The following is a 13,813-nucleotide window of genomic DNA, read 5'->3' as shown; positions in this document are numbered from 1 at the left end:
CATATCTCCTCCCTCTTGCGTCTCCCTCCCACCCTCCCTATCCCACCCCTCTAGGTGGTCACAAATCACTGAGCTGATCTCCCTGTGCTATGTGGCTGCTTCCCACTAGCTGTCCTTTGATTTCTATAAGGGCTATTTTATAGTTTTTTATGTATATGTCTTACATTTCTCCTGTTAAATTTATTCATAAGTTTTCAAACATGCATTTTATAATTCTAAGATAAACAGAATAAAAAAAAATCCAGGTTTTTGCTACTGGTAAGCAAAAACAAACCTGATTCTTGTATATTAACCTTGCATTCTGTGGTCTTGCTAAACTGACTTATCAATTTTAGTAGGTATCTTTTATTTTTATCTTAGTATTTTTATGACTATATTCATGTCATTTTCAAATGAAGATGGTTTTACATCTTCGAATCTTCATTCTTTTCATTTATGTTTCCTGTCTACTGCATTATCTAGCACTTTCTGTACAATGTTTAATAGAAGTGGTAAGGTTAGTCTTTTTTTTTTTTCCTGATCTTAGGGAAAAATGCCCCACTTTCTAATACCGTCATATTGAGGGATAGAGTTTCAACAGATGAATTTTGGAATGTCACAGACATTCAGGCCATAACAGAAAGGGAATGAATAAATGAGAGAATGAGGAAGTAAGCCAGGGAAGAGGTGGAAGAGATACCAATAAGAATATTGAAGGAAAAAAGATATTTTTCTTCCCCAGTCTGTTAGCAATGCAACTCCTTGTCCCCTAGCTAATGGATTAGGCCTATGTTTAATTTCATTTCTCTATCAAAGCCTTTTAAAATTACTTATACCTTGTCTCTTTCAGAATATAAACAAATTCCACTGTTGGTCGTAAAACAGCAATGAGGTTATATCAGTGAATACAGTTGTCAACCAAAAGCTGTCATATCAATGCAAAGTATTGCTATTGTCATTATTACTACTGAAAGAAAACCCAGTGAAAGGATATAAACTGAGGGATGTTAACTAAACTTATCGTGGTGATCATTTCACCACTATATATATAGTATGTGTGTAAACACCAAATTATTATGTTGTATAGTCGTCCCTCGGTATCCATTGCAGATTGGTTCCAGGACTTCCCACAGATACCAAAATCCATGGATGCTCAAGTCCCAGTCAGTCCTCTGTATCTGTGGACCTGCACCCACGGATTCCATTAACTTCGTATCACTACATGTGTTCATTGAAAAACATACGTGTATAAGTGGACCTGCACAGTTCAGACTGGTGTTGTTCAAGGGTTAATTGTACACCTTAAAGATAATGTTATTATTTATAGTATTTGTAATAATATTTGTAATTATATCTCAGTAAAACTGGGAAAAAATACATGCTTGCCCATGTGAAAAAATAAGCCAAAACAACTTCAAATCAATTTGCTATTTTCAGAGTCAAAAAGGACGAAGGTCAAGGAGTTCTAACAACCTATGAAAAGACTCTGTTTACATTATTACCTGATTTCCAGTTTTTGCCCACTAGAGCCAAAGGCATTCTTTCTCAGAAAGGAGTTTAAAGTGGACCCTAGATATCTGAGAAAATGTAGGCTTTGTGAATGTGACAGCAACTTTTATATCCCAGCTGTGTTCTACAGCCCACTCATGAGTAGCTGAGTTTTCTGCACTAACTTTCCCTTTCAGAAACTACGAACTCTATCATCACTCATCTTAGGTAAATAGATTTCTAGTATATTTATCAATGAGAGTTGCTGAAGCTAGGAAGCTATACCAGAGGGAAAAAATCCATCTCTCAGTCCAGATGTTATGAAAAGGGTCTTAATCAAAATAACAGCATTCATGAACAGCTGGTCTCATAAGCTTTATTTATCATTTCCTAGACCTCAGAAAAAGCTTTGTGAGTTGTAGGTGGCCTGGTATTTCTCACAGTGTTCCAGATGTTTTTTCCTGAAGTCAAAGACAGCCACAGGAAATTTGTTTAGCATTATAATTTTTAATCAGGAACAGGGACACAATACTTTTGACTTTCATTTCCTCTCAGAATCTTCTCAGGTATTACCATGTCATTCATTTTTAAAGTTGATTGAAATAATATCTCACTTTCACATCCCACTGTTATTAACTACAGGAAATCAAATATACATTTTTTTTGTTTTTATTTTCTCCAGACCTAGCATAGCTCCTGTCATATTCTATGTCTTCAATAAATGTGTGAATTAAATAAATACGTGAATGAATGATCAACTTAATTAGAATTTTACTTTTTCTCTTATGAGCATGTTAAGATTACAAGAAGATACCCCCTCCATACACAACCCCCACATACATGGTTTTGTGAGAAGATAAGAAAAAGTAAATTATTTCAAGAGAAATGTTTTATATTTTTTTACATATCGAGGCCAGATCAGGTGGCCTCATGGATTCTTCATAAACTAGTGATCAATAGAAGTTATAACAGAATTGTCTATGCTGCAATTCCATGAAATAATGATCAGCTCTGGAATTTATACGTGTTTCCGTGGTTTTCTAGTTAAATGTGTTGGTACAGTGCCTGAGGCCCACCGAGACCTCCTGCAGTTTGAGGAATATGCTTTCTTTATGGTACAGGACTGTTTATTCATAACTGTCAAACCACCAGCAAGTTATCAATCCACATTCAAGGCAGACACCAAGCTGTATTTTTGTTAATGTGAACTCTTGAGAGAAACAGAAACTAGACTGTGTTTTTATATAATTTTTAACTCATAAGAGAAAACACAGGGATTTTTTCAAAAACAATAAAATGCTTTCTCCTCAAGAGGTTTCTTTTCCTGGTATTGTTCAAGCAAGGACTGTTTTGGAAATGCTGACAGGATCTTAGCAAAGGCATCCAGAGGGAAACATATGTTTATTTATCTAAGAAACCACAAGAACATTGCAAAAGGCCAGAATTGGCCCTGTAAAATGTGTTGCTAGCATTATGGTATGACTGCTTAGTTTTGATAAAGTCAAGCCATTTCTGTGCTGATAAAGGAGGGCAATCTATACTCTGACATCTCCCAAACTTATGTCTACAGCCCAACCGTCTCCCTGAGCTCCAGACTCCTGGATCGAGAGCCTCTTGTATACCTCTTCATAGAAACTGAATAGGCATCTTATTTTATTTATTTATTTTGCGGTACGCGGGCCTCTCACCGCTGTGGCCTCTCCCATTGCGGAGCACAGGCTCCGGACGCGCAGGCTCAGCGGCCATGGCTCACGGGCCCAGCCGCTCCGCGGCGTGTGGGAACCTCCTGGACCGGGACACGAACCCATGTCCCCTGCATCGGCAGGCGGACTCTCAACCACTGCGCCACCAGGGAAGCCCTGAATAGGCATCTTAAAAGGAACAAATCCAAAACCAGACTTTTGATTTCAGCGCTCTCCACCACAGCCTCCTCAGCGCTTCCCAACTCAGTCAAGGGTGACTTCATCCTCCCAGTGGCTCAGACTAAAATTCGTGGAGTCGTCTCTGTCCCTCTTCTTTCTCTCTCACACCCCATTTGATCTCTCAGCCATCCTTGCCCTCTGTATTTTCAAAACACTTCCATACTATGACCCATTCTCACCGTCTTCTCTGTTACTAACCAGGTCAAAAAAACCCATCATCTATTGTTTATTACAATCGCATCCTAAATACCCCTCCTGGGTCCATTTCTGTTTCTGGGTCTATGCAACCTGAGGTACCCTTTCATAGACAGTTGAATCAAGTCATTCCTCTGCTGAAAACCCTTCAATAGCTTCCTGTCTTGCTCAGGGGAAAAGATAGTCTTTAAAATTGCCTAAAAAAGTCCTACAGGATTTAGGTTCCCATTACCTCTCTGACCTCATGCCATATCTTCCCTCTCCTTTATTCATTTTACCTGTTCACATTTGATCTCTTTCTTACGAGAACCTGCCATGCATCTTCCTAACATTGGGCTCCTTTTTTGGCTTGCTTCCTTCCATCCTTCGTATCTCTGCTCAAATGTCACTTTATCTGAAGGTCTTTTTCTGACCATCCTATATAAAATAGCAAGTCCCATCCTCTCATTTTCCTTATTCCCTTATCCTTTTCTTTCCTCTGTTTTATTTGTCATGCCCCAGAAGGTCTCCTCCCACTGTGATGTCTGCTGCATGAGGGTGAGACACTTCATTGCTCTATCTCCGCCACCAGGGCAATGTCCAACACACAGTAGGTCTTTAATAAATATGTGTTGAATGAACAAAGTGATATGTGCTAGTAGATATGTCAGGCCTAGATAGGAGGGTTAGATTATTTTGATGTTTGAGTAGATTTAAAAATTGATTTGTGTTCCTACGTTTGTCTGTGAAGGCCTGGGAGCATGAACTTAGCTCTCATAGTCCTTACTGGAATAAGGAGCCTGGAGGGCAAGTCTCCTAACCATCGATGGCTAATCAATGGTTGGGAGTCATGTACTCAGGGGGGCATTTCATCTAGTCCTTCTCTGGTTATTGTGCACTGGGGGGGAAATATGGACTTTCTCTTACTTCAAATTTAACTCCATTTGAAGGTTGTTTTACATTCCTGGATGTTTATATTTGATTTTAATAAGTTTAGTGTTTTCCCTCTCTTGATTTTCCTTTGTTTTCCACTGTTACGGTTTGTAGTGTGAAATTGACAGTCTGTCACAAACCTGTGACTTGAAGTAACTGTGACAGATGGTGCACTAGATATATAAACAGATCTCTTAAAAGAAATTACTTAGCAATAAGTGTGGGAATTAAAAAATGAGCAGCAAAATCAGAAATGAAATAACTCAGCCACCTGTAACACTTGTTCTGCAGGAGATGAGAGTCTGAAGGGCAATGAAGTCTTGTAAAGAGTTAACAGTGTGGGCTTCCCTGGTGGTGCCGTGGTTGAGAATCCGCCTGCGGATGCAGGGGACACGGGTTCGTGCCCTGGTCCAGGAAGATCCCACATGCCGCGGAGCGGCTGGGCCCATGAGCCATGGCCACTGAGCCTGCGCGTCTGGAGCCTGTGCTCCACAACGGGAGAGGCCACAACAGTGAGAGGCCCGCGTACCGCAAAAAAATAAAAAATAAATTAAAAAAAAAAGAGTTAACAGTGTGCATTGAGGGGCAGTCTTAGAACAGGCCTCGCTGGAACTCTGGATGAATGAAAAAGTGTTCTGTATAGGTTTTTAGTTTTTAGTTTACTTACGGGATCAGGCGTCTCTTTGTTTGCCTGGAAGATAAGGGAATGAGATCCTGCATTTGCAGCTGCAATAAACCGTGGAATGAGGAATTGTATTATGGAAAAGGAGGAAGGAAAAAAGAAAAGGAAGGTATGGGGATGATTCAGTAAAATGAGTGAACCAGGAATAAAAGCGTACACCCAGGTTACGCCTGATTTATGTGATGAGAATGATATGGTAACTTTCATTGCCAGATCAAGGTCATTGAAGAGGAATGCATGAAAAGAACATAAATACTGTGTTCTGGAAAATTTGGGTCACTTGAATATGGTAAGATGATAGCTCTTAAGACCAAAATGTGTACAGCCTAGGCTAGCTTGAATGTATGAAGGGGGCTTACCCAGCCACAAAGGGTCAGGGCCAAATTCATACTTTCCAACCTGTTATGTAAACCACACACAGTCAAACAAAAGTGTTAATAAAAAGGAAAACAAAAAATAAATAAGATTCTAATAAAGATAGAAAGAAGTGAGTGTTAATGGTTGAATTATGTCCCCTCAAAAGATAGGTTCAAGATCTAACCCCTAGTACCTGTGAGTGTGACCTTGGCAGATGTAATCAAGTTTAGACGAGGTCATACTGAATTGGAGTAGGGCTTAATCCAATATAACTGCTGTCCTTATAAAAGAGGAGAAAAGATAGACACACAAGAGAAGGAGGCCATCTGGAGACGGAGGCAGAGATTAGAGTTATGCTGCCTCAAACCAAAAACATCTGGAGCTACCGGGGACCTAGAAGCAGCATGGAGGTGTCTCCCTTGGAGCCTTCGGAGGGAGCATGGCCCTGCCAACACCTTGATCTTGGACTTCTAGCCTCCAGAACTGTGAGAGAATAAGTTTCTGTTATTTTAAGCCAGCCAGTTTGCGGTACTTTGTTACAGCAGCTCTAGGACACTAATACAGTGTGTGGCAAGGGGGCAGGGGGGGTTGTTCACAGGAGCCAAGCAGTGGGAGACAAGAGACAGACATGGTCCAATAGGAAATGAGAGGACCCTATTGCTTTGTCCCTCAAAGTACAGACCGAGGAACAGCAACATTCCTGGGAGCTTTTTTGAAATGAACAATCTCAGACCCCACCCTTCACTTGAGACATAATTTCCCTTGAGATGATTGCAGCCCAAACTATGCAGCCTGGGGAAAAACAGCAACAGCAATCAACATATTTAAACCCATTTCATGTATTAGGCTCTGGTCTGAGAGTTATACTCTAAGTTAACCCACTTAATTCACACACCAATCTACAAGGTATGCACTATTATTATTCCCATTTCACAGACAGGGAAATGAGTCACAGAAAGGTAAAGTAACTCTCCTAAGTATGTGAATAACAAATGTTGAAGTCAAGGAAATGAGCCGCATTTATCTTTATTTCAAAAGAAAATATACAAGAAAAAGTTGTGCTGATACCTAAGAGTGGGATGCTGAAGGGTTAGTCCTCTCTCTCCTATGGACCTGAACAAAATTAGAAACAGTTTTACTGCTGGTGTGCTGGAATATCTACCTTGCAGAGGAAACTCCAAAATCTTCCCCATCATTCTATCTCTATCCATTCCTCACCCAGCTGTAGATTAAGCAGCAGGGTAGCTGCACTTTTTTCCCCTACAAGAGGAAGCTACAGCATGAAGGAGGCAAGACTAGAGAGGAGAGTGCAGCATTCAAGGTCCAGCTCTGAAAAAATTGTCTAGAGATGACGTAGACCTTGAACACCAAATGCCTTCCCATAGAGATTACCATTTCACTGTAGTCATGAGAGTGGGATCTCTTGAGAGGTGTGAGAGAGAAGAAGAAAGACGTTTCCTCCTTCCTATTGAACATTCTGGGAAATTGATATTTTGTGGGCCAGCAAGACTGTGGAAAGAGAAAAAAAGGCCACTTCTTCTAATGTTATCCTCAGCTCCGTGTATATCAAATGTACATATAAACCACTGCTTCTGCTTCAGAAGAAAGTAAAGGAGCAAACCCTCCTTTATGCCAGTGGATCAGAGATGACGTGCTATGTACACTTCTTTTTTCTTTCTTTTTTTTGCAATACGTGGGCCTCTCACTGCTGTGGCCTCTCCCGTTGTGGAGCACAGGCTCCGGACGCGCAGGTTCAGCGGCCGTGGCTCACGGGCCCAGCCGCTCCTTAGCATGTGGGATCTTCCCGGACTGGGGCACGAACCCGTGTCCCCTGCATCGGCAGGCGGACCCCCAACCACTGCGCCACCAGGGAAGCCCTTATGTACACTTTTGAGTGGTCGAACTTAGTCCCCACCAAATCTCCCTGTTGAACCTTACACATTCATCAAAATCCACTTCAACACTTATCTGCTCAGTGAAGTCTTCCATGTTCCTCTGTGCTTATTCTCCTACGCTTGGAAGATCCTCTGAACTACTGCTGTAACTTGCATATACTCCTATGATAAAATTTATCCCTCTGTATTTCTATTGTTGGGTTAAATGATTGTGTCCTTCGTTAAACTCTGATCACCTTAAAGTCAAAGATGGCATCTTATTCATTCTTATATCCCCAGTGCCTGGCACAGACCTAGTAAATACTTTTCCATGAATAAAAATCTACTCTGTACCATGAAAATCATATTTAAAGTCATTGGGAGTATTTAGAATATGATACCCACCAGTTACATATGGCTATTAACTTAAAATTCATTAAAATGAAATAAAATTTAAAAGTTCTTCAATTCTATCACATTTCTAGTACTCCATAGCCATATTTGGCTAGTGGATACAGTACTGAACAGTATTGATATAGAACATTTTCAAAGTTGAACAGTTTTTGTACAATATTTTCAATTTGTATGAGCAAAGTTATCTTTTTTGAAATGTGAAAACACTAATTTGGACTGGTGGGATGCCCGTTATTTTATAGCCCTGCACACTATTGCAAAGAAGATGGAAGATGCTATGGATGTTCAGTGATCCTTCATTGTTGGGCACATTCTTGTCTAAAGCAGCAGAAAGCAACACATTGAAGTGACGGAAAGTTTGCCTTTCTTACTTACAGGCTGTGTATCCATGGGAAAATTACTTGACCTCTCTGTGGCTCCATCTGCTCATCTATAAAAGGGATATTAAATAACCATACAGAGCCCACAGGGCTGTTGTAAACATTAAATAAGATACTTTATATACAGTTAAGACATAGTATTCAATAAATAATAGTGATTATCCTTATGGTACCTGCACCTCAACACTCTAACCTATTAACACAATGTGGAGGAACTGCTGAGAACCATGGATAGATTCCCTTCATAATTTTTAAGACTGTCACCTTTGGTCTTGACATGCTATGAATTGCATAAACTGTTGCACAAGCAAGGGCTGACCCTAACTGGATCAGGGCTATGATTCTGACTGCATTTCCTATATCTCAATTTCATCATCTGTGAAATGGAAATAGGACATTCTTATGGAATTTTTGTGATAAGTAGACATGGTCCAAAAAGAGCCAAACACAGAAGCTGGTAATTTGTTGTATGCATTGAATAAACTCTAGAAATAAATATCTGTTGTTGCTACTGTTGCTGTTGTTGTTTTTATCTTTCTACCAGGAGTTATCTCATGTCTGCAATATATTCAGTGCTAGTTTATTGAATGAATGAACAAATGAATGAATAGAGTATGCTAAAGCAATAAATAGCATTTTCCATTTATTGGCTGATAATAGAATATGAATAAATATCACTAACATGATCACTTGATAATTAAATAGCTCGTACAGAGCTTTGTACATTCCAGGCAGTAACTGGTATGAGGAGAATATGACTTTAACGGCAACAGTTTAGAGCCCTGTGCTCTGACTCTCATGATTCTTGTTTTCTAAATTTATTTTTTAATTAACTTATTTTATTTTTGGCTGTATTGTGTCTTCGTTGCGGTGCGCGCGGTTCTCACTGTGGTGGCTTCTCTTGTTGTGGAGCTCGGGTTCTAGGCACGCACATGGGCTCAGTAGTTGTGGCGCACGGGCTTAGGTGCTCCGCAGCACGTGGGATCTTCCCGGACCAGGGCTTGAACCCGTGTCCCTTGCATTGGCAGGTGGATTCTTAACCACTGCACTACCAGGGAAGCCCTCTCATGATTCTTATAATTATCCAAATATTTTCTTGGTTTTCTGCCAAATTTATGTACAAAACATAATTGACTGCCCGTTAATATTGACAGTGTGCATCTTCTGTTTACTCTTCGATTTTTAATACTAACCATATTTCTTTCAATAAGTGAACTCTGTTTTAGTCAGAGCCATTATAAAAACAGTCTGCTGTATCATAATGGAAAACCAGATTTAGCTAATCATTTGACAAAGTTTCATCAAATATTTTTGTATTTATTAGCACCTCTGATCAATGCAGAAAAGTGTAAAATAATTGGGGTCATAAAAAGTGCCTGGGATGACAAATGATGTAAATGTAATGCTTAGCTGAAGCTGGTGGAATTTGTTCAATCATCCTACGGATACTGTTATAGTGTTTGGGCTAGTTATTCTTTGAGTGTCCTGACCAGATCCATTCCCCTCCCTTCTCTGCTCTGCCCCAGGAAGAGGCTTAATCTTCCTGGTTTTCTTGATGGTTATCTTCCCTTTAGGTTTGATCAGTGAAAGGATGTGAAGTAGAAGGAAAGAAAGGTTGATACCCTGCTTCAGTACTTCACCTCTGGTGGATGTTGCAATCCTTCCAGGGACATGGCTGCCTGGGCATGGAAACCTTCCATGGCTGTCCTCTCACTTAGCTCCAAAAACTCCATTTCTTCTGCTGTCCATTTAGCCACATGGGTGAGAATGCCTTTCCTCCATTGTCCATTCCTAGGTGCCTCACCATCCCTAATTTCATGCCATAAACTCTGCACACACTCTAAAATAGTCCCTTCATTAAATTATCCTCATTTAAATTCTCTGGGGTAAATTCTGTTTTCTACCAGACTCTGACTTGTACAAAAGTTAAAAGAGAAAGCTCTATTGCCAGGTATTTACCATAAGAAAGTTTATTTAACTCTATAAGAAACTATAAGAAAGTTATTTAACTTCTCCTAACTTCAGTTTACTTTTCTACAAAATGGGAATAACAATAGTATTTACTCATTTACTCTATAGGGTTGTGAAATTTGTATGTAATGATGAGAGAGAATCTCATGACTTTTCCTGAAATTTTGTGTTAATATGCTTTTGTGTGTGGGTAAATGATGGAGGAGATTCGTATTTTGCAACCATACGGGAAGCCAGCCTGAAAATGTAATGAAGGAAGGCAAAGCTGAAAGAATTGCAGAGAAACTCCACTAGAGGCTCATCTAATAGCAGGACTGTTTTGTATTTCCCTTTATCGTTACCAGTTTGGATCCGGGTCTCAGTATTTACAATCAGGAAACACCCAAGGTAATAAAAGAAATAAACTGTTTTCTCATGTTTACTTATTAGATGATGATAGCATAAATGTATTTTTTGATAAATATTTACTCTTGGTAAATCAGCCCATTCCCCAGGCTTACTGAATGGTCTTCTTTGATAGTTATTTCTAAATCCTGGAAAAAAAATTTTTTTAATTGAAGGTTTAACTAAATGCAGGAAATATTTCTAATACATCTAGTAAGTACAGAAATGCTCAGGCAGATTACACACATAATAGTTTTAAAATTGATTTAGTATTTACTAACTAAAAATATTGGTTTTTTAGACCAATAAGAGAAAGTCAGTTTTGTGCCTTATCAGCGTAATACTGAATATAGATAAAGTAAGTTATAATGCACAAATGTCAAAGGACAGAGGTAGAATACATACCTAAGAACTTGAAAAGGTGTGCTGTTTTTATTAAGAAAGCAATGTTTACTCTCTTCAGAAAATTGAGGTTAGGGAAGATTTACAATTACGCTTTTATACAATAGTAATTTAAAATGTACTTGTGAATTTATTTTTTTTCAAAATAATGACATTAGCAAAAATTTTACATAGCCTGTATTGAATTTACACACTCAAATGAGGCTTAATCAGTAATAATGGGGATGAATACATTATTGCTAGACTATGTCAAAGGCGCTAACCCCCCCTATGAGTTACAGAAGATTGATACCATTTTTATTGATTTCTTCAGGAAATTAAAAGCTCTACTAAATTGTTTACTCCAAATTTTACATTTAGTGAAATAAGAATATCTGCAATAGCTCAGTTAACATCAATAATAAACTTCAAAACAGGATTCTGAAAATGGCAGGCAAAATATTTTTTTTTATTGTAGGCAATTATTTAAACTGCATATTTGGCTTTACGCATAATAAGTCATGTGGGGAAAACATCCACATTGCAGTTAGGTTTCCAGTATCTAGCTTTCATTTTTTTTTTTTTTTTTTTTTTTTTTTTTGAGCAGTGACGTTAACGGGATTTTGCCAGGTTATAAAAACGAGGGTTTTCTTCGGAACTACTTGTAGTTTCCGAGCTGAATGGCAGAGCGCACATAGACACATCGGAAGGTGGATGGCTGGATCTCCCAGTACTGGACTGGGTTGCTGAAAAGGCTCACCCCGGAATAAGAAGCCTTTTTGGTGTTGTATCCAGGTGGGCAGAAGTCGTTAGGGCCGATTGCAGAGATGTTGTTGTTATGAAGGTAGACAACCTACAACCCAAAATAATGGCACATGGTTATTTTCCTCTAAATATATTGAGACCATACACGTATATACTCTTTTTTAGTACACTCATCCTTCAGTTTAAATACCTTAATACTTCTCAAACCAAACTTTTGATTTCTCTCTCTTTTTTTTTTTTTTTTTTTTTGCGGTACGCGGGCCTCTCACTGTTGTGGCCTCTCCCGTTGAGGAGCACAGGCTCCAGACGCGCAGGCTCAGCGGCCATGGCTCACGGGCCCAGCCACTCTGCGGCATGTGGGATCTTCCCGGACCGGGGCACGAACCCATGTTCCCTGCGTTGGCAGGCGGACTCTCAACCACTGCGCCACCAGGGAAGCCCTCTCTCTCTCTTTTTAATCTTGCTTTTCCCTCCCTTAGTCTTCCTCATCTCAGTATATGACATTTCAGTCTTTCCAGATGACTCAGGCTAAAAACATTGACATTATCTTTGACTCTCCCTGTCTCTTATACTCTCTGCCCAACCATCAACAAATCCCGCTAGTGCAACCTTCAAAATGCACATATAATCTAGTTCTGCCCCATATCTACTCCTACAGCCTTATCCAAAGCCACCATTATTTCCTTCTGGATTACTGAAGTTGCCCTGATTGTTCTTCCTGCTTCCTCTTTTGCCTTCTTGAAATCTGTTCTTTCTTTCTTTCTCTTTTTCTCCCTTCCTTCCTTCCCTCCTGCCTGCCTCCCTCCCTCCCTTCCTTCCTTCCTTTCACCAATTATTTAAAAATGTAAGCAAGTTATATCATCTTTGCCTCAATACCCCAGCAGCTTCCCATCTTATGCAGAGTAAAATCCAAAGTTCTCACAGTGGCTGACAAATCCTACATGATCTGGCATCCTTCTACTCTGAGCTCATCTCTCCTCACTGTTCAATCCAACCACCCTAACCTACTTGTTTCTCTTCTCTAGAGGATGGTCCCTCCTCAGGTTGACACACACTGTTTCCTCCTTCTGGCATAAACTTCTCCAAGATGTCTCCAAGTCTTACTGACTCACGTAATTCATTTATCCTTACCAAAGAAGTCTTTCTTGACTATCCCATTCTGCCATTTTCTGTTCCAATTATATTTATTTATTTTTATTCAGCGTAATGATCACTATATAACATGTATTTGCTTTTTGTCTGTTTTCCTCCTCTAGAATAAAAGCTCTATGAGGTAGGAAACCTGTTCAGTTTTGTTCGTGACTGTATCTCCAGTGTCTACTAGAACAGAGTAGGTGTTCAACAAATATATGTTGAATGAATAAATGAATGAATTCATGGTTATTTCATAAATTGTGTCTACATGGAATATTATGTTTTCAGGGCAAAGATAAAATGGTAGACCTTTTAATGAATTATATAAAATAAGGAAGTAATATATAGTGAAGTAAGAGAGGGTATAGAGTATTAGAATTGAAATTAAAAATCACAAACTCTAAGAAAAGCTTGAATGTCACTGCATTTGGAATATATAAACCAAGAAATTTTAACAAAAATGTATTCTATGTTACAAATTCAGCTCAAAGAATATAATGTTATAGTTCATCAGAAATTTTTTCTGAAATATATTTTATGGTTATGTTTAAGATAATGGTAATTTGTTCATAGATTTTCTTAGGGAAATTAATATCAGACTTAAAAAGAATTATAGAAATGAGTTTTTACTCCCATTATTTATATGTGAATTCTGAAGAATAAGAAGTGAATTGATCATAAAAGCAAGGCTAAAATATAATGCTAAGGCAATAATTTCTAAAGCAAGCTATAAAACCTATGAGGTACTCCCTTAAAATAATTGATTTGATGGCTTCCCTGGTGGCGCAGTGGTTGAGAGTCCGCCTGCCGATGCAGGGGACACGGGTTCGTGCCCCGGTCCGGGAAGATCCCATATGCTGTGGAGCAGCTGGGCCCGTGAGCCATGGCCACTGAGCCTGTGCGTCCGGAGCCTGTGCTCTGCAACAGGAGAGGCCACAACAGTGAGAGGCCCGCGTACTGCAAAAAATAATAATA

General features: G+C 39.3%; 1 protein-coding gene and 1 long non-coding RNA gene across 4 annotated transcripts in view; one reads left to right on the top strand and one right to left on the bottom strand.

Moving 5' to 3' along the window:
• The window catches only part of LOC132597903 (uncharacterized), a 403,919-nt gene that overhangs the window by 372,577 nt on the left and 17,529 nt on the right, over positions 1 to 13,813 (top strand). The gene's annotated exons all lie outside the window — the stretch shown is intronic.
• The window catches only part of DCN (decorin), a 36,381-nt gene continuing 34,074 nt past the window's right edge, over positions 11,507 to 13,813 (bottom strand). For all 3 annotated transcript variants that reach the window (XM_030856406.3, XM_030856407.3, XM_070046415.1), the window contains exon 8: positions 11,507 to 11,792. In XM_030856406.3, coding sequence (XP_030712266.1) covers positions 11,598 to 11,792 — 195 coding nt within the window. In that variant the 3' untranslated portion in view covers positions 11,507 to 11,597. The remainder of the gene's footprint in view (positions 11,793 to 13,813) is intronic.

This window comes from Globicephala melas, chromosome 10, assembly GCF_963455315.2.
Source record: "Globicephala melas chromosome 10, mGloMel1.2, whole genome shotgun sequence".
Lineage (NCBI taxonomy): Eukaryota > Metazoa > Chordata > Mammalia > Artiodactyla > Delphinidae > Globicephala > Globicephala melas.
Note: the sequence above shows the minus strand (reverse complement) of the source record. Positions and strands in the feature narration are given on the sequence as shown.